The following is a 21,974-nucleotide window of genomic DNA, read 5'->3' on the forward strand; positions in this document are numbered from 1 at the left end:
TAGACTCATCCTAGCATTGGAGAGCTGAAAGAAATGGCGTGATTTTAAAGACCAATCCTTGTGTCATTTCATATGAGAGGAAAATGAAGAGGTCTCCGGAGACATTGTCCATAGACTTAGGTTTTAGGCACTATTTATCCTTGTTAATATTGATCGAGGTTTTTTCGTAGCTAGAATGGTGTCAATTAACTAATATTACAGCATGCCCATACTGCACTTTCATCAGCATCTACAACAATCATTCCAAGGCACATCCCTGTAGACCAATGTGCTATCAACCACTGGCCAAGGTACATCACTCTTGCATTTATTATTTAATATGAATATCACATACAATATAATACCTAATATGTTTGTAGTATTAATAAGCTTCTCCTTCATGTCACCTTGAATTTCTTTAATGAATATTAAGTAAATATAGTTATTAAAAAAATTAATTGTATGCAATACAATATCATCGGTGAGCCCTTTATCTAGTCCTGATTAAAAATATATTGATTTCAATATCTTTGCTCAATATGGATACAACCCTTAGCTAAATATTATGCTTTGACAACGATGATATTTATGCTTTTTTGTATTAACTAAATTATTGACAATGATGATATTTAACCATAAAATTGAGTTCATCATCACTACATTGGAAATCCAGTTTTGTGTGATCCTTGCAAAAAAAGGCTCCATTCCAGAATGATAAAATAAAATTTTCATAGTATAAATATGAAAAATAAATGAAAATTAAATGTGCAAAGGTAGTCTATGGGTAAAACATTAGATATTCCATTGTCTCAAACTGACAGTTTTTATGTTACTTGATGTAAAAGTATCATAATTGACTGCAGTTGTGTGGATAAAAGGAAACAAGGAACACTTGCTGATGCTACTATTGATTGTGTTTGTTTGCAATTATGCCCCAACATGGATGATGACGAGTATCATGAATGTAAACCTGCTGATTCAAACTATAGATTTCATTAGTTCTTGGTTCTTCCTCCCTTATTCAAGCGAAAATAAAATTTGTAAAGTTTTTGGGCTTTGATTGAATGCTTGAAAATATATTTTCCGTAGCAGAATGTGAAAACCAATTAAGAATTAATGTATCAAATATAATAATAAAACAATTACCAGTTTATCCGTGTGAGAGTCTCTCCAAGCTGCTCATACATTGAACATCTAGATGTATCCACACAATCAATGTGAAGACATATCTCCTCTTCTTCTTCATCTCAAATTCTTCTTAAAGATCTAGATGATCTTCTCACCATCAACTCTCACTAATGAATGGAGTGAAGGGAGAAGGGAAGAAAGTGGGGCACCAAGGTCTGGCTAGCATGGGCACTGACAATTGGTGTCCCCCTCTATAAAAGGCCTTATAACTTTAACTATATCCCCCAATGTCCATATATTTTATGTGTGCGACCCTTTATAGCCATGGATTAGTCTAGTTTAGAATTTTAATGGTCGAATAACATTTATTAGTCCACTTTATCGATTCACTAAATCACAATATATGGTAATTAACTGCGGACCAGTTCAACTCAACTGATGAGTTAACTTTCAAGCCCATTGGGTGCTAAGCAATACCTTGTGCTATAAAAGAAAATCCAAATCTCTCATGGAGCATTTTTTGACAGTCATTACCAAAACATATAATCCTTGAGACTCCCAAATGACTTATCATATGGTCAATTATCAAAACATAATCCTTTATTAGTTATCAGTCATGCATAATGGAGATCATTTGATAAAACCATATCCAATATATCCACTACCAGTGCAAGTGATTTAATGCATCTTCTTCCTAAACTCAATATCCTTCTATACGGAGGGTGGAAGATCCAATCTTGAAAACTCAATCATGTTTGCTCACTTCTTGCTTCCTCTGAGCTAAGACATGTTTGAATCCCATAATTAGAGAGTAGTGTACCTTAGTCAAAACATATCACAATATGTCCTTAGTGTCTTAGGTCAACAGAATACTTATACAATCATGGGATGAATCAATATGATTAACATATAAGTATAAATCATTCAATGATTCATACTGACCTATTCGGTAACTACTTTCCTTAAGAACACGACCATATGTCCGTAGTGTTTCCACACTAATGGCCATAGAATCAGATGTACTTGTCATAAAAGCAAGAGAAATATATATTTTATTGAAAGTTTGATGTCCATCTCCAGTACCTTTGAAAAAAAAATTTTAGAAGACATTGAAATACCAATGAGCCAGATATAACGACCTGATCATAACTCAATAAGTCATTGAATGAATTCATGGACTTCATTACATTTGTTCATTAAGTCATTGAATGAATTCATGGACTTCATTATATTTTTTCATTATTTATAATGAATAAAATTTTAAAAAAATTACATGAAAGTGTGATCGAATTGAAGGAAACAAAGTATTTATCAATATCCACATGGACTTAAGCCAATCTTCCCCATGTGCTATGATATATAATGAGACCGTGGATCTTTCATTTGTGTAATTTCACCATTGTAGTCACACAACAAAGAAAAAGGTTTTGATATCAAAGGAATAATGCTAACAGTTATTAATTTCTATTGCCAAACTACTTACAGGCATTAGATGCTATGATATATTCATCTTCTATTGTGGATTCTAAAATAGTGCTCTAATTGGAACTCTCTTCCAAGATAACGTATCATTTAAGGTGCAAAAGAATTAGATCTAGATTTACTATCATCAAGATTTGACTAAAAACTTGAGTCAATATAACCTTGAAATAAATCCTTGTCCTTCTCAAGTAGTCACTGATGCATTTCACTGCTAGCTAGGGTTATCCCTCAAGTGTGTTTGAAATATGCTTCTAACACTTGGAGAAAATGTGACATCATGTCTAGTACATGGTCTTGTGTACATAATATTTATGTAGATGGGTTGGGACAAGCCTAGAAACCTCATTGAGCTATCTCTAAATATACATATTTCAATATATTTTTGGCTTCTCCAAAATCCTTTGTAGAGAAGTTCTTAGGCAGCTAAGACTTCACCAAATATAATATTCCTACAATATTCCTCATAAATAGAATGTCAACCACATAAAATCACAAAATTTATTGCACTCTCACAAGTCTTATTGTACATACATATTCATGTTCATTTTTTAAGAACTGTTACGATCTGATAACCTCATCACATATAACATTCTATTTTCTTGAAGCTTTTTTTAATCCATAAATGTATCTTTAAACCTGCAATCCTATATGGACATTCTTTGCATGCATATCTCTCACCTTGTATCATATATACTTATTCCTCAAGGTTTCCCTTAAGCAGTCTTGACATCCACTTGTCAGATCTTATAGTCATATTATGCAGCTATGGTAATAAAAATTCAGATTAAATAAGCCACCTTAACAACTAAGAATTTTAAATCAAATTAAACTCCTTGTCTTCAATGATAATATTTTTCAACCAACCTGGTCTTGTACATGTTAACTTGTCCATTTGGAGGTATATTTTTTTTAAATATCCAAGTGACATACTTGGTTTTAGAATACATTGCTTCTTTCCATTTAAAATAATTTTAATCTTGAATGCCGTCACCTAAAGGCGTAATGTAAATTTAATTTTAGATCCTAATCCTTGAGGTGTAATGTGTTTGTGAGTTAAAAATATTTTATTGAGTAATTACAAAAGGAAGGATACATGCCTTGGTATATTCAAGGAGAGATTAAGGTGATGAAATTAACCATGGTTAAGAAAAACCCTTATTTCTTGGTAGATGCCAGCGATAAACTCCTTATGATAATGCTTGAACGTGCATAGGTCAGTTGTCATTGGATGATAGATGGCTAACTCCTGGATTACCAAGAAATGAGCCTAAAGAGCGGAGTCACCTTGCTTGCAAGAAAGGATGGACTCCAATATCTCCACTGAATCGCTGATATTGGTCCGGTTGGAGTACATGTTCTCAAGCATTATCTAGAGATTTCGGGCAGGTCGTATGCAGGCGAGTGACTCAACAATAGTTTACTGGATGCTCTATAGCATTTATGTCCAGATAGCTGAGTCGAGCTGACTCCAAGAGGCAAAAGTAGGAGATGTGGCGGCAGAGGATCCTCCATCAAGTACTGAAGCAATTTATGGGAGGTGAGGAAATACTCAAACCTAGATGCGCACTATGCATCATTGTGTCCATTGTAGACGTCTGTTGGGCGAGTGAGCTGTGCCCTTATCAAATGTCATGGATTTGCCAAGCCAAGTGGAGATAGACCTATTGCTAGTGGATCTTGAGACGTTGAACTCTCACATGTGTGATACATTTGGAGGTTGGTCGAGGTGAGGTCACCGCGAGGGCAAGGGCTCCACAAGTGAGGGAGACGCGAGAGCGAGGATGCCACTCGGTTGAGAAGGCGACAGCCGAAAGGACAACAGCAATGGCGGCGGTAGTGGGGGCGACAGCCGGAGGATCACCAAGGGGTGACTAGATGGTGGCCAAGGGGAAACTAGAGGCTGGCCAAGTGGCAACTAAAGGGCATTGAAGGATGGCTAGAGTGTGGCCGGAGGGCGCCAAAGATCGACCCAAGAATGAGTGAAGAGAAGGCCAGAGCACCTAGTGCTCTGATACCATGTGGGAAAAAAAATTGTATTGGGTAATTAGAAAAGGAGGGATACATGCATTGATACATGCAAGGGGAGATTAGAGTGATGAAAATGGCCCATGTGAGACTAATCGCCCAAGAGCAAAAGGAAAGAGAATAGGCCTAATGGGCCTTGTTTAATAGTGTCAACTTTACACATAGCAATATGTCTATCATTTTGATCAAGTTATTTGACTGCTCTTATTGATTTATGTGGCTCTTGTTTATGTACTTGAGCATGATCTAGAACCGAGCCCTCATCTGATCAGGTAGTATTTGTGTTGTGACATGGAATTTCTTCCAAAGTCAAATTTATTCATGTCACAGTCGTGTAAGTGGTCCTTGAACTTGGGACACCAAATACATATGGTGGACAAACAATTGTACTTTGACTATGATCTATGAATTCCTAATCATGGGATTCTAAACAATCTAAGTCTGCATGCATCAAGAAGTTCACAAAGACGATTGAGTCTTCAAGATGATATTGTCCTCCCTTGGTATAAGAGAAGACATCTCAAGGAAGACGATGTGATGAACATCTTGGCCAATACACTAAAATATCCATAACAAGTTATCCGATGATTTCCAAATGCACCAGTACTAAGTCGGATGACCAATTAGGATTTGATAGTTGACCATACATGAAGGCATCTCAGGAGCATCAAGTGGATGAGGGACTATATGTACACAATAACCAATGACAAACAAGTTCTGTGAGTGAGTTGATACACACTCCTTTGCATCTTCTAGAGACTCAACCTATTGATTGGGTTCAATCGACCTAACATTATATATATGCTGATATACTTAATTAATTTGGAAGTACAATAAAGGTTATTGGGACACTAGAGTTGTTATCTAAAGGACACATGGGCCTAGAGGTTACACACAAATAGTCTTTTGGATGTCAAAAGATATACTTAGTTTTAGGGATTTTATGAAAAATATCTGTTTAGTATAAACAGGGGAAGACCGTGAATGAAGTTTATCCTTGCCAGAATTGTTCAAAGGCCTTCATCTTCATCTCCCTTCTCCCCGTAGCTCCTCCCCATTCCCACCGCGATCGGGACGGTGTAATGACGATAACAGAGGATGAATGAAGCTCGTCAAGGCAAAGGATTTGATTTGACATGTAGAGGATCTCATGGATATGTCTAGAGGCTGCACACATGAGCAAATAAACTTATCTCACCTGAGGATCCAAGAAATCATGGATACAATCTGTGCACATGTGATTTGTTTCATGATTTGTTGATGCCATAACAATTCCACTGCGAGGAACCATTGCCATTCATCCATATCAAGGCCTCTAGAACCCAACATTTTTTACACATAATGCCTAAGTACGTATCTGTATTCAACTTTAGAAATCTTCCATTTCCAACATGCCCAGGTCGACAATGTGATAAGTAAGTTGTATTTACACATTATTTAATCTTCATAATAGCAAAATCTACTTGGAAATTATAATATTAATTATCATTACGATAAAAATTTATTCTGAAAATAAGTAAAAAATTCTCTTGTTAATGATGGCGATAGTGAATATGTGTCCAAGTCTATCCAAATAAGAACCGTAAATGAAGTTCTTTATTATTGTAGGATCATAACAAAAGTCTTCTGAAAACAAGAATCTTTGTAGGGAATCTTGGGGTTTATTGTCCCCAAAATGATAGTAGAAACTCTTGTGACATTCCCACCTTGAGCTCCACCTTGCCCTTGTTAAACTTTCTCCTATTTGTTAGCACCTACAAGTGATTGTAGATATGAGTTCGATTTCCATGATTTATAATCTCTACAAGATTAGTATCAGAATGGAACTTTCAAATGCACAATCCCCATGTACTATTTATTAGTGGGACAAGAAATAAAAGAAAGGCAATGTTTGCCTCAAAAAGGGACAAGTGGAAGAAGCAAGTGAAATAAACTCTAGCGAAGAAGGAGAATGGCAAAAGGGCTCATGTTTCCATTGTGGGACAAAGAGTCACTAAAAGAGAAGCCACAACAAGTATCTCAATGGCATAGCTCAAAAGAAGAAATGCTGATTTTTCTTTTGAAACTAACAATATATTAAATATATTTACTTAAAAGACAGATTTTAATTGACTTAAGTTATTTAATTATAAATTATTTTAATACATAATTAAATTCTTAAAAATATTGGAAATTTTAGTAAAATTAGATTCCTGATTCCTGACATAAATACAATTTAAAAATATTTCATGCCGAATAAATCATAAATATGATATGGAATTATATAAATATTATTATTTAAGTTGAATAATACAAAAGTTGAGGTATTTAATGTCAAATAAATTTCAGAAGAAAGCAGAAGAAACATGTATTCAATTTCATTGATGTATGAAAATTAAGAGTTAATTAAATTCTTAAAAAGTGAAAAGATAAAAATGTGAGCCCGAATTTCCATAATGGAACTTTTCGTTGATGAAACTAAAATTTTATGCCATTTCTCATTAAATGTCAACCTACATTTTTATTCCAACAAAAAGATTTAGTGGGCCTTATTTATTTCAAGTATTCTATGTGTTTTGAATATTAAAATGACTCAATATTCATTCAAGTTGGTGAAAATTTGCATCCAGCAAGTGCACCCTTTGTTTAAGATGCTCACAATCCTTAGATCTTTGCGAGAGCTACAATTAAAAATAAAAACTTAATAAGATATGCATTATATCACATAACTCATAGATAATATTTATTAAATTAATGCGTATAATATACTTTTAGATGAGTTTAGATTTCAAAATTTTGTTCATACATTACTAAAACCATAAATTTCAGCATAGAGAAGAGTGAATATTAGCTAAAATACATGCATTTTATGAGATAAGCTTCATTAACATTTTAATTTTATAAATAAACTAAGTTTTATTTATCCCTCTTTGAAATTTCAGCATTGTAGTGTGACGACACCTTGGTGAATTACATTGTAACACAATTTAGGTTACTTGAATCAAAAGATTAGAGTGGAGGCTTACAAATGATCCAAATCATCTAGAGCTTTGTGTGATGTAGATTTTTAAGTAGATATTTTGTGCCAAAGCTGAAGGGATCACATTTTTTTTATACATAGTAATTTTGAATAGACTACTTGGAGAATACAAGTGCTAATACAAGGAAAAGAAGTTGTGGCTCTCTGATGCAACAAACATTTAAATTTAATGGAACAGAGAGCAATGATAAAACAGGAATAATATTAATTTTTAAGTCATCAATTTATCCTTCCATTGGTAGAGAAGGAGCCATCACTGTTGTATTAAGGACTTTAAAGCACCGCCATCAAAATCCATCTACTTCTTACTCTTTATCTGATACAATTTTTTATAATGACATAGCAGATCCATCTATTTGGGAGTTCATAATTGGAAGGCTATAAATTTCAAACTACAACATTTATTAAAAATCCAATTAAAAGAACATTAAACCATGCTTAAAGTTTTCCAACTTTTAGGACCTTAACTTTTAGGCACAGAGATTAAACATGTCTGACTTTAAATTCTATAAAGCACAGATCTTGTCCAGTCCCAACCCATAGGACATTGAATACATTTCACAAGGGAATTAAATATTATTATGGAAGTAGAAGTATAGTGGAGATCATTCAGGACGGGGATGCTGGAGGGTTCCGAAACGTCCCGTTCAAAACTGTTCGAACCGTCCCATTCAAAACTGTCCCGTCCAGAAACGGGCACGCCCCTGGAGCCCCAATTATGTATGACATCTGGAATGGAAAACAATAGATATCCCACTTCATAGAAATCTTAAATTTTGATTAAAAAAATCATCAAATAAAATTTTACTACATTCGTCCCGCGTCCCGTACAAAGCCTGCGGACGGGACGCTTTTTTCAATCCGAAACAAAAAAACCGTCCCGTCCGTCGTCTAGTGAACGAATTTTCGAAAAGTGGGAACAGTTACATCCTTCGATCTGCATCGGACGGTCATGAAGAAGCCACGCCTTCCACCCCGACATTTAAATACGCGAAGACTGCTTCGGTCTGTATTTTTCCCGCGGAAACAAGGTTTTACGTTGCTAGAAATCTTCCTGCGATCGTCTGATCTAGATGAACAACGATCTCTTTTGATCTCTACTTTTGTGTAGATTCTTTGCGATCCAGGCGATATTCGGCTAAAACTTGACCGTGACGATCTATGGAGGAGAAGAGCGCGAAGCCAATGAAAGTAAACATATTAACTTTGTTTGTTGCCTTTTTTTTACAGCTTCCGCGGTGCTTTCGGCTATAATCTAATCTTTTGTTGATTTAGTCCGAACCTGGTCGGAGGTATTCTGTCTGGTGGTTCTTCTAAGCTGTTCTTTCAAGACTTTGATTGTTTTCAACCTTGTTGTTAGGGCTAATCGTCCTCCGGTTTACTGCTTGAGTTTGGTTGTAATTTTATTTTCGTCAATAATTATTCGCATTAGAACTCGCCTTGTCGCCTGTCAGAGTGCTTCGATTGGAAGTTGCCCCAGTTTATGGATAATGTCAGCATTCTCTTGCATCTCATGGTCACCTTTCTTGACCACTTTGTAGCGGTTCTTCTTATGTTTCGTTTGTGTGTGATAGAAAGACAAAATTTCGAAAATTACAATTTTTTTCTCTCTGCATATTTACTTCTCACTCCGTAAATTTTTTCTTCTCTTCAATTATTCTGCGAAGGCTTTTTGTACGCAAGTTTCATTACAATTTTTACCCACGGTTTTTTTTCTATGAATTTTCAAATCTTCAGATTGCCTAATTTTGTCTTAATATGAACCTTTTCAGAACAACTCTGACTCTCCTGCAAAAGACAGACCATCTTCGGCCTACAAAGGTACTTCAAATATCCTGAAAATCCTTCTTTCTCTGCAATTTAGAAATCTTTGCTCAATGATTTTCAACTCTGCTGCAATGATAGCTGGTGAATTTGCACGGTCTTCATTTCCTGATTATCTGTGGCAAGTTCATGATTATTTTATGCTGAATGAAGATAATTATTCCTTGTGGAACAAAATTGTTGAGAGGAAACTTAAAGGAATGGGAATCTTCAGCCATCTCTCTAGGCCAGTATTAAAACTGGGGGATCCGCAATATGATGGCTGGATTTCTGATGATACATCTCTCAAGCTATGGTTATTAAACACTATGCATCCTGATACTAGAAAGAGATGGTTTTCCCAGGCTCCAGCCAAAGAACTCTGGGATAATCTTCACCAGGTTTATTTCAAAAGCAGGCGTCTGTTTAAGTTGTATGAAATTAAGGTCAAGATTCGATCTACCAAGCAAAGAAACCAAAAAGTGATGGATTATTATCATAAGTTGCAAAGTCTGTGGAATGAACTTGATTTCTATCGTGGAACTCTTAATGGGTGGCCTGATGATGAAGGTGCCATCAAGCGTATCATAGAGGAAGACAGGATCCTGGATTTTCTGATTGGACTCAAGCCAGAATATGATGATCTGAAATTTCAGCTGCTCCAGAATGAGGAATTTCCATCATTAATGAAGGTATTCCAAATCTTTTGCGATGCAGAAGCCTTTAGGAGGATGAAAGTTGATTCCAAAGGGGTTTAAAACTTCATATTTTGTCGTGGAGAAAATACTTTTTAGGTTAAATTAACAAGCTATGGTACACAAACTGCAATGAGACTTTTTATTATTTTTTGCTGTTAATCTGGAATTTATTTTGGTTGAGTTGTGTGATATTGCCAAAATTCTAATAGATGTGACATCTGAGCCAGTTTCATATTGTCTTGATTGTCGGAAACATGTCATATTTTCATTAAATGAATGATGGTTCTGTCTTTCATTATTTTACACATTCTAATTCATGAGTACTTCTGTCTTTCATTAATATAAAATGCGCTTGCACATTATAATGGCTTGTATCAACAAAAGTACTCTAGGAAGAAGCGCAAGCCATTGAACTGCAAAATAATGAATATCTTGCTGTTACATAAACTCATTAAAAAGGATAAGTTCATTATTTAAGAGTAATTTGGATGTCACAGAAGTATTAATGAATTCATTCAGTTTGGCATATTTCATCTGAATAATAGTTTGCTCTTAGATGATGTGATATAATATCAATTTGAAATCATCTTGTTGTTTGTCAACTCTACATGTTTCTCCGTATATTTTATTAGTCCAATATCTAGTGGTATAAGAGATTCCACTCTTGTTTTCCTCATTCAATTTCAATTAGAGCCAGTATGATAATATGGTTCATTTGAAGAAAGCATATGGTGTTCTCATGTATTTGTTGCTCTAAGTTGATATTACTCTTGTAGTAAAGAATGCTTCAGAGATTCAGAAGATTAAGGAACATCTGAGTTTGGGATGAAAGATCTTCTTTCAGCTTTGAAGATACTTGGCATGGGGATTCTTAGAGATTCAGTGACAGGCAAAATACCCCTCAACTAGAAGGGTAATATCAATAGGATACTATGCACATTTGGTATGAAATCTGCGTCAATTAGGACCCTTCTTGTTGCACATTTTAAACTTTGGTCAGCCCTATCTCATACAACTAAAGCTGAAATTTCACATAGATTTGAAGTCCCATAAGTGGAGATAATTGGTCCATCGATATATGTAATGATTTGCACTCCGCTTTCTCCAAAAAGGCATCTCTGCATTTTGAGACACTATATATCGAACTCGGAAAGGCCCATATGATTTGTCTTCATTGTTTGGGGATCTTGCATAAAGGCACAAAGTAGGTATTCTGAATAAGAGGAGGCCCATTACAAGATAATTATTCACCATTGGTGGTTCTGGCATGTCATGGGAAACCACATTTAGTACCCTCTTCTAATTTGTCCGCTGTGAAAGAAAAAGATATGACTATTAACAAAATGATTATAGAGACAATTTGGTTGACGACTCTGTTCTATGAACTGTTCATGGGTCTGGAATATCTTAGAATGTTTCGTGACAAAAGTTAAGGTGTTTCATGAGCAGATAAAGCATATTGACTAACTACCCTTTTTTGCGAAGGAGACATCGCAAAAAATATCGGAGGTGACAACTTAAGGAATAGACGCGATGAAGTCAATGTATTGAAATATCGGAGCAGAGTTATCTGATGATTTCTTAATGCATTTGCTCTAACTTTGATTATCAAGTATGGTTTGACAATTGAACATAGCCTAAGTCATTTTAGAAGCATTAAGTGGATGAGGGACTATACTTTCATGGTAAACGATGATAAATAGGTTCCATGTGTGAGTCGATACACACTCCTTTGTATATTCTATAAATTGAGGTGTAACTTAGCACCCTGTGTTGTAGACTCAACCTATCGATTTAACCAAATCGATTCGATGTTAATTAATCCATATGATCATGAATTTAAGTAATTTGAAAGGCCAATAATGGTTATCAAATCACTCAAGTTGTTAACTAGACTGATACATGGATGTAGAGGTTCACATGTGAATGATCTTTTGGATGTCGCAGGATATACTTACGTTTTGAGGTATTTTATGAAAAATACCTACTTAACATAAATAGGTGAAGGCCCTATTTATATTAAAGCCAGACTTTTTCAGGGGCCTTCCCCTTCTTCTCCCTTCTCCTTAACCATGAAAACATACCCCTAAGATTTCATGATTTAGTAAATCAAGAAATAATATTTTTAGGTGAAATGGATGATGAATTTTATTAATATTTATTACTTTGTAGAAAATTTTCAAACAAAAAAGTTGTTAAATTGGTATAACATTTGAATTTGGACCTCATTTTAAGAAATCGGATATACATTTTTACAACATTGAATATTACATTTTGTTCAATTAAAATTCAAATAACAAGAGTGAGAAAATTGCATTCTTGATATATATGATTGATATTATTTGGATAACATTATTAGATGAAATGAAAATTCTTGGCGCTCGATTGGAGAAAATAGTTTATAATTTACATAATATTTATCCACCTAATTTAAAATGTGGAAAAATATTTTTTATGAATATATTTTAGTAAAAATAATAGGTCAAATTGACGATAGGGTACTGTCTCTGTTTTCATTTCAATACATATAAATATATTGATCTTAGTCTATTATTCTTAGATTGTGTAAAATATTTAAATTAAAATAAAAATGAACTGTTGAACAGATTATTCAGACTCCTGTAATTTCAGATGCGACTAGTACATGCTAATGGACGTGGCAGATGATAGTAACATGTAGTCTCATAATTTATGTAAACCCCAATACATCAGACTTTTGGGTATGGATTTCTCTATCAATGATCAATCCATTATATTGGTAAAGAGGAATTTGTTAGCATACCATGAGGGAGAGAAAATACACAGGTGAGCAAGCTTATTAAGAAAATGGGCGGTAAGTAAGCTCCATAATTGGGATATGAATCTAGATTGACTGGTTTACCTTACTATAGACTTAGTCAGCTCATACTTTAAGCATTTGGTATAGTGTGCATAACTAGAGGAGAAAATCATTGTGGATCTCTAAAGAAGAGGGAAAAGGATAACCTCTTAATTAAAATATTAATCTCATTAAAATTTATTTGTTTAGACATTAAATGATCGTATATCAATATGATCAAGAAGAAATTCATTAATTTGGATTTTAGAATTATATTTTTATTTTTTTTGACTTTTGCAAATTTTATGGAGGTTTTTAACATCACATTCCTAGATGTATTATTTTTTGAGACAAATTTTATTTTTACAGAATAAATTAGAGCTTTTATTTCCTGGTTAATCATGTTCCAGTGTTTCACCATCTGGTTTACTCAGATGGTGATCGATTATTTACTTTTGACAATGATTGGATGTATTAATCATCACAAAAAAGTTCCATCTATGAAATCGCATATTGTGATGCCATAATGCAGCAATCATACATGAGTGGTATTTGCTTTACTGCACACATGGACGTGGCATAAAAGAAAAAATATGACCTTCATTAATGGTGAATTGACTCGTTAGACACATTGCATCGTAAGAAAAATTGAAGATTAAAATTGTGAAAAATGAAACAAGAAACCGGACAACATATTAGGAAGAAAAGTTTTTTTATTAAAATCATTATAAATTTGTCATCAACGTATTATCAAGTTAATATGGGGGGCATTTTTTGGACTTTCAGTAGTGAAATTGGTGTGCATAACAGGGAAAATGTTTTGGCAAATCTGATACACTTTTCACTGATGGGGCACACGTGAGATTTGATGCTAAGCAAAGAAACTTATGGTGTGAAAGATTTAGCTAATTTGATGATTATGCTGACAAATTGATGATTCAACATACGGATTGGTTAGGGGAGACAAAATATCAATGGTATAAAACCTATGAGGGCTCAAAATCCGATAGAAAAAGTTTTGGGCAGAAACTGTGAGTACAGCTTAGTCTCTATCTCTCTACTATACGCTTCTATACCTTTGATCTATGAATATACATCTGTATTCATGTATGAATCATCTAAAAATTCTGTGCATACAGGTAGGCCTAGTGAAAGAAACTAATTTCATGATCCATCAACGTTATCTTGTGTAAATCATTAATTGAAATTTGAAGATAAAAGATAATAAGTACTTGGTCATGTCTTTGGAATAAATCACTTTGTTTATGCCAGAATATGAGGGCCTAAGGAGATCTGTGCACACTTATTATCCATCCCTTTCTATCTTGTTACGTTTTTAGGTGATGATCGAGGTGATAGTTTGTAATTAACATAGCGTAAAACTAGGAATGGAACCATGATCATATCATAGGGTGTGTAGATTAGATCCATCGTTTATGTATTTCTCGAGTGAGAATTATTGAGCTGCCGAGATGAATAACCACTAGACATAACCATGCAATCCTTGGGATGATAAATCCCTTCCTTCATTCGATACACCCCTTTAATGCACCACCTTTGTGGTTATGCCATTTTGATAACATTGGAAGTGAAGGAGAGCCAAGGGGGGCAGGGAGAAAAGGTTGAGAATATGAAGAGCCTTCTTCTATTTATACATGACAATATCTTTTGACGTTCAATAAAAAATCCCAATTAATAGCTCTAGGCCTATCTAGCAGACTAGTGAATACATTTAATGTCCAAATAACCTTAATTACCCAACCTAACTAATTATAAAACTCAACATATAGGCTTATTAATCACATAATTATTTTACCAAACAGATTAAGTTTAAAACCTGTGGGGAAAGCTACACCGTGAGTGCTAGAATATACAAATAAGTATAAGATAATATCATAGAATGTTTGTGTTGTCAGTTACCTTGTGCGTATAGTTCCTTGCCCACTTTACACTCCTAGTATGACTGAGGGTAACTTTGAGAAGTACTGATGCATTTATAAGTCATAAGATAAGGCTTCACAAATATTTCACTGCCTTAGCCAACGATTCCATCACATCATCATCCTTGAGCTATGTCCTCTCATGTAGCAGGTGGATGACCCCCACTTGATCAATCGATTATCTTATAAACATCTTTATGCACCTGAGTTGGGATAGAGTTGGATTCTATGAATATGAACTCCTACATCATAGTCAAATTAAAATTATCTATATATACAAGACATCTTTGTTGTACACGTCAAATGCGCACTTACACAATCATGACATAAATTAACCTGGTTGATAATTTGGTATAATACCATTTAATTAACTCTTTCTTATAACTCAGTAACATTTAGTGGATACATATGAATCAATTCAATTAACTTTGTCCTCTAAGCAGTACCTACTATCTGTCCTTAGTGTCTCCAAATCAATGGTTCGGTGGTCAGTCATACTTAACATAGAATTTACAATACATTGCTTTAATCTATCTGGATATTTTGATGTCATTATCAAAATCATTTGAACATTAATATTTCAAACAGTAGATTTCAGACTAGAGGTCTCCTTATTATGATGTCATTGTAATTCACTCAGTTGTACAGTGCATTTCATCATAAACATTACGCATGCATAATAAAAACTATATAATAATAATGAACATTCAATGAGACATGGAATATGTGAATGGAAAATTTTCTCGTTCAGATTTTCATCATATCCAACCACATCCCATTAACCCTTCATCGAATTCCTTTTTCATCATTAACTATTACCCAATTTCATATATAAACATTTAAATGCATTAATATTTATATTTATTTATGACCTTATCACCTCATTTCATTTCTACACTTTATGTTTCACATCTCTACTATGTATATATCACTCATCTTCACGTATACTTAAATTGAATCAGCATATTTGTCTCTAATTCTTCTCTTCTAAAATATTCTTTCTATTGCACATCATTTTTAACACTCATCAATTTAAAAAAACATTATTTCTTGTGGATACAAACTTTATTAGTTATTATATAATTTTTTTGAAGACCTAGGATTGTATATTAGATTTTCTGAATAAATAAACTCTCAACTTGAGTTCATCACCCATTCTGACCTGTCTGGATGGTTGATGGGTTCATTCACATACATAACCCTGTTTACTTTTTCTTCATCAGAGGGTACATAGAGAAATTGTGACATTATGTAACAACTACACAAAGTTATGGTGGATGACTGTGATTTTTGGAGAAAGATGATTCGAAAGAATCTGTTAAGTGCTCTAATACCGGAAAAGGTTGAGTTTGAGTAAAAAAATTCTCCAAGGAAGTGCATCACAAGGATGACTATACATATGATCTAATGAATGACGGTTAAGGTTGATAAAATTTAATCAATATAATTTTAAACCTGTACTCACTTAGGTAAATTTAGCTAGGAATGGTCATTAACAATTTAATATTATTTAAATATTGATTGATGTGATGACATGAGATAGGTATAAACTACAAGGTTGAAAGATGAAAAAATTATAAAAAAAATTATAATTTACAAGGGTAATATTAAATTACAAGGCTAGAGGTTAATTGATGTAAAACGACGACCAGCACGGAGCGGTTCGTGTTCCACTACAAGGATCGAATAAATAAATGTAATGAAATACCTTATAACAATGCCCATATTTTAAAAAATTCAATGAGAAATATGACGACCGTCAACTAATCCAAGACGCAGATCAGCTATACGACATGTGACAGGTTTAGTCACGAGCAAGCTCCCAATGATCCATATAATCAGTTCGAAGCCAACGGTATAGGGGATGTCTTGTCCGTGAGCGTCCACACCATCACCGAGTACGATACTGATCCAACACCGACAATAATAAACTCTATCTCCAAGAACAATGACTATTCTAAACAAGTTTAAACTCACTCGAGGCAATGATCACTTGGAGATAGGCACTGAAAAAAGATAATTAAGCTGTAAGTGAAAGGAGAGTGTGGAATAGGAACCTGCAGGCTAATCACTCGAGTTGATTGGAATCTCCTTGTGCTTGCCGAAGGACGTAGGAGGAATCCAGTTGAGACTCAACTGCGGGCCAATCGCTCGAAGAATTGGAACTTCACCGAAGACGAACAAGAATTCCACGCTATAAGAGGGTCGCTTGCAAGCCTGGGGAATAGGCCATCGATAGCAGGACGGTTGACTTTGGCAACAAACGTCCAGATCGTTGTACAGTCTCAGCAACAGTCTGTGTATTTATCAGGATATGCAAGTCGGATTCTGATGGAGACTGAAGATTTCCTTATACGCCGATGAGACACCGTCCCAAACAAGTCGTTCAGATAACAACCTGGAGGATGGCGTTTGAAGAATCTCACGGGGGATGATCAGGAATTTTACGCAGGATGAGGTGTGACCACGATGTCCGTGAGGGACCTATCAGACTGGGGAGAGAAATTCCGGATCCCTGTCGTTCTCTCGATTTCTTTTTTTCTACAATGACAACAGTTCTATCTCTGTCGAGTTTCAGCGGCCATTCATCTTCGACAAGAATAGGCCGACGACGAACCAAAAAAAGGAGCATGTCAATTCACGCTGATCAAGCCAAGAATTCGGTGAGGATAGTCACGGTGAATGAGCTCGAGAATAATCGGGCATGGCAAAAATTCAACCAACAGTTTCCGCAGGACGACGAGATGATGTAATCAACCCACACGAAGAATCTTAAATTACCAGTAGGCAGAACAACACCGTGTGTAGGCACACAGCAGCCTCTAGTGATTTGATGAAGTCTCGGTGGAACGCTGGAGATGACAGACTCCAAATCTTAGAGATAATAGAAGAAAACTGTTGGCATAAATCTTGGACAATGTAGCGTCGACCAATGGATTTCTTGTTGGCGGCGATTTGGATCTGGTGGAATTCTTGACAGATGCTACGAGCCTGACAATAACTTGATATTTTTTCTAATCTGAAGGGGACTTGCCGGTAATCTTGCCACCAGTTCGTCTATCTGCGATTCTAATCAAAAGAACACCTTCTCTTCTGTCAATTCTTCCTCTCTTCTTCTTGACAAGAACTTCTTAAACACACTCAACACTTCTTCTTCAACAACAAGGTAGAACGATGAACAGAAAGAAAAAACAACGGCCAAAACAAACACGATCTGGAATTGTTCACAACGACCTGGCCTCCACCTCCACACCTCCCTCTTCTTTATAGAGGGGAGGTGGCAGTTATGGAGGCTCAACTGGGCCCCCTTTTAAGGAGAAGGCCTATTGGGCTTTCCTCTTAAAAAGGATCTTTAGGGGGAGAAGAAGCCCAACATGGATTTCCTCCCCCCTAAATATGACACTTAAACATAATTAAAATAAAATATGACACTTTTGAAAGAATGTAAAGATACATGACGCAAAGCGGTAAGACGATGTTGCTTCTCAAGCTTGGTAGTGGAACTACTTCACGACGTGGCTGGCGACGGATCGGGGCGTGATCGACTGGATGGTCCTCCATCATTAATAAAATTAAGATGAGTATAGAAGATAGCAGACATCTATGATCAAGCAATCATATATTCCATACACAAGGAAAGTAGAATAGTAATGTTGTAATAATAAACCTATCTGATTTTCGGTGGCCAAACTAAAGGTCAGGTTCAAATGTTAGAAATAAATGAAATATAAAGTATGGTTCATTACGTCACTTAAGGGTTTTAAGATAAATTTTTTTTTATATAATTTTACTCACAAGCACAACATTAATATGGGTCGAAACCACATAGCGCTAGTACGCTTTCATGAATTTTAAGGTTAATTTCTATTTTCAAGTGTTTATATATTATAGATAATGAATCTAAATTTTCAAATAAAAATATAGAAAATTAGTTTAAAATAAATCTAGAAACGCGAAAAAATCAATCCTATTGACTTAATTTATCAAAATGTAATCATCTAATTTTATAAATTTAATTAATTTTACTATAAAATTTTATTATTGATTATAATTAATCTTATCTCATCCAGAATTTTCGAAAACATGGAATGCAAAGGAGATGATGACAGATAGTGACCATTAAGTATCAAACATGGGAAAATGATGTAGATTTACCAATACTGGTGGGAACGAAGATGGAGGTCAATACCAACTAGTTATAAGCAGAATCAGTTATCACATGCATGATGGTAAAAACATTTACCATAGAGCATTATAATCAAAGGATAAAGGATAAATGGATGAATATGAAAAGATAAATATCATACCAAACTCATCTCCATGGGCCGACTGGTGTTTATGCTTCACTAATCTTGACCAGATTGCCGCTCATTCAAACCTTTGCCCTTGAGACTCAATAAAAGAACAGCTCAAGATTTTGAATAAGCAGATAACTCCCCTAATTAGACTTAGGAACAAAATCCAAGGGTGCACTTTTAACACAGATGTAAGCACTTTTTATAGATATGAGACCATAAATGTACAGATGAGGTAAAGATGAACCATTTAGGTATCATCATTCGAGGTTGGAGAAATATGGACCTTCTAATTTTCTCATTGTCCATATTGTCAGCATGACAAAAAATTCTCAAATTTCTTTAAGATTCCCCATCCTAATCTGCATTTGAAAAGATGATTTAATAACACTCTGATACGTGCTCTCAATTTGCAAATAAATCCAATCCTTTACATGATTTTTTGCATTTTAAATGGCACACACCCAATTAGAATGTACAGGGAAAAAGGCAAAAACAAGAATGTGCCTTTTATATTTATTTTCTCGTCAAAAAATTGCATCATAAAATCAAATCCTCAAATTTCTTTCAGATTCCACATCCTAATCTGCAGTTGAAAAGATGTTTTAATAACACTCTTATACATGATCTCAATTTTTTCAATAAACTTTAATCTTTTGCTTGACTTTTGTGCATTTTAGATGTACATCCAATTAGAATCCACAATGTGTACTTCAAAAACGGTGAAACCACAATGGTGCTTTTAATGCATTTACCCTTTGCTGAATCATGTTGCGCCTCGCATATTTGAGCCTAAAAAGTGACCAATTATTATAAGAAAAGGTGTCTCATTTTCTATTGACCAAAATAATGGCCGCGTAACCATTGTTTGCCAACAAATAGTGGTGCATTCCTATCATTTTACGCAGCCAATGATTGGAATGGATCAGATTTAGACACTTAGACTAAGAAAATTAAATCTGATTTTAAACTAGTATAAATTACTAAAATAAATCAATAAATATGTATTCTGACTTATAAACTTATCTTCGTTACACATTCAGTCAGAAAATTGCAAACAAAAACCAGAAGACGAAGAAAATGGTAATCTCAATTTAAAATATTATAAAACCTCAAGAAATCCCAAATTATAGTTTGTAATTTTATAATTATTTGTTTTAAGATTTTTCATAAACATAGAAGACATATTAGACAGATGAGATGGGAATTTTTTTGGAAAATAAACGTTTCTAGACGGGGATTGAATATCTATGTATATGTACATAATGTTCCCATACAGATTCCAGATCCTTTACATATTCTGAGCTCATTTAGAGAATAACTGATTTTGTGCCAAATTGGGAGGATCAAGGGGAGATCATCTTCAACCCTAACGAATCCACTATTGTTGCATCAACATCTTTTCATACTACCTCTAATGATCAGAAATAATATTTTCTTCCGCCATCTAATTTTTTAGTTTCTTAAAACATATTCACATTGTGTAAATGTTATCACTTTCATATGACCCAAATCAGTATCAGTCTCTATCATACTCTCAATCTCCACGTAGTAAAAAAGTTAAAATGAATTATTTATCATTATTGAAGGTAGAATGCAATCCACATGATATTAATAGGGTGTTTTACATATTTAAAAAAATGTTAACATTTTTTCTATCCACGAATTGGCATCTATAATGGTATCCCTTGTTACTGAACAAGTCATCAAACTGGATGAATGAAATTTCTTGAATCAGAGAAGGGTTATTCCATATGTCTGACCACGGTCAAGTATAATACCTGAAGGAACATAAAGAACTCGATCTCCAGCTATCACATCTACAATGAGGATATCGCTTTTGATTAATCATTCAGTTTTTTCTAGACATGTTTTCCAAACTTGAAACTGCGTGATTATAGGTTTTCCTAAGCTTTTTTGTAATTTTGAAAACACAAAATGTCAATACCCTCTATCCATAAATACATCAAAATTATATTTTTAGTTTATTCAAAAAGATATATGGGGACAATCCCTGATATTAATTTAATGAATCACATATGGCTTTCAGTATCTGTTCATACATTTATCATGTTTTTTGGTGTTTTTCTTGAGCAAAAAATATGAAGTTTCTGATGTCATTATATTTTTCAAAAATTTATTTCCAAGGACAAATAGTTTAGAGCTAATCAACACCTATATGGATTTAGAAATATAGGCCCCACAGTGGAAAACTAGAACAATGCTTGCGTGAAAGAATCTACTTATAATTATGCAGATTGAAGTTTCTTAACTGCAACACCCCTAATTAATAGATTACGGACTGTTAGAAATGACAACAAATCACCAATTCACAATTTCAGTTCCTATTATCCACATATATATTTGAAATAATAGCTTAGATGTGAAAAAGAAATGCAAGAGTTCAATCATCAGAACTATTGTCATGAAAATTCAAATGATCAAAGAGGATAACACAAAAAATAGATGTTTAAAGATAATCTTCATATAGCCTGCTGGAAATAGAAGATAAATATAACTAGAAATTACCCAATTTAAGATTATCTAATCTATAGTTACACATAAAATTTATGATGTTATGAAATACTAAAATGAAATAGAAGATGAATATTTATCTTTACGCATAAAATTTCCACAGTATTATCTGAATAATAAAAATCAGAGAATATTTATGATGTTATGAAATACTTTAAGTAGAGTTATCTGAATGAACATAACTAATACTTTCAGTTTTAATCAATTTATTATAAAGAAAAGTAGTATAAAGTTTTAAAATGGATTAGTAAA

General features: G+C 34.1%; 1 protein-coding gene across 2 annotated transcripts; it reads left to right on the forward strand.

Annotated features, from left to right (window-relative positions):
* The first annotated feature begins 8,634 nt into the window (after window positions 1-8,634).
* On the forward strand, window positions 8,635-11,200 carry LOC144715601 (uncharacterized). Of its 2 annotated transcripts, XM_078590549.1 has the most exons (4): window positions 8,635-8,824; window positions 9,406-9,454; window positions 9,539-10,128; window positions 10,911-11,200. In XM_078590549.1, exons 1-4 carry the CDS (start codon window positions 8,795-8,797, stop codon window positions 10,911-10,913), a joined length of 672 nt encoding a protein of 223 aa, XP_078446675.1. In that variant the 5' UTR covers window positions 8,635-8,794; the 3' UTR covers window positions 10,914-11,200. The 2 variants fall into 2 exon arrangements, with proteins under 2 accessions (XP_078446675.1, XP_078446674.1); XM_078590548.1 differs by lacking the exon at window positions 10,911-11,200 and having other exon boundaries at window positions 9,539-10,316.
* The last annotated feature ends 10,774 nt before the right edge of the window (window positions 11,201-21,974 follow it).

This window comes from Wolffia australiana, chromosome 19 (genome assembly GCF_029677425.1).
Source record: "Wolffia australiana isolate 7733 chromosome 19, ASM2967742v1".
Taxonomy (NCBI): Eukaryota; Viridiplantae; Streptophyta; class Magnoliopsida; order Alismatales; family Araceae; genus Wolffia; species Wolffia australiana.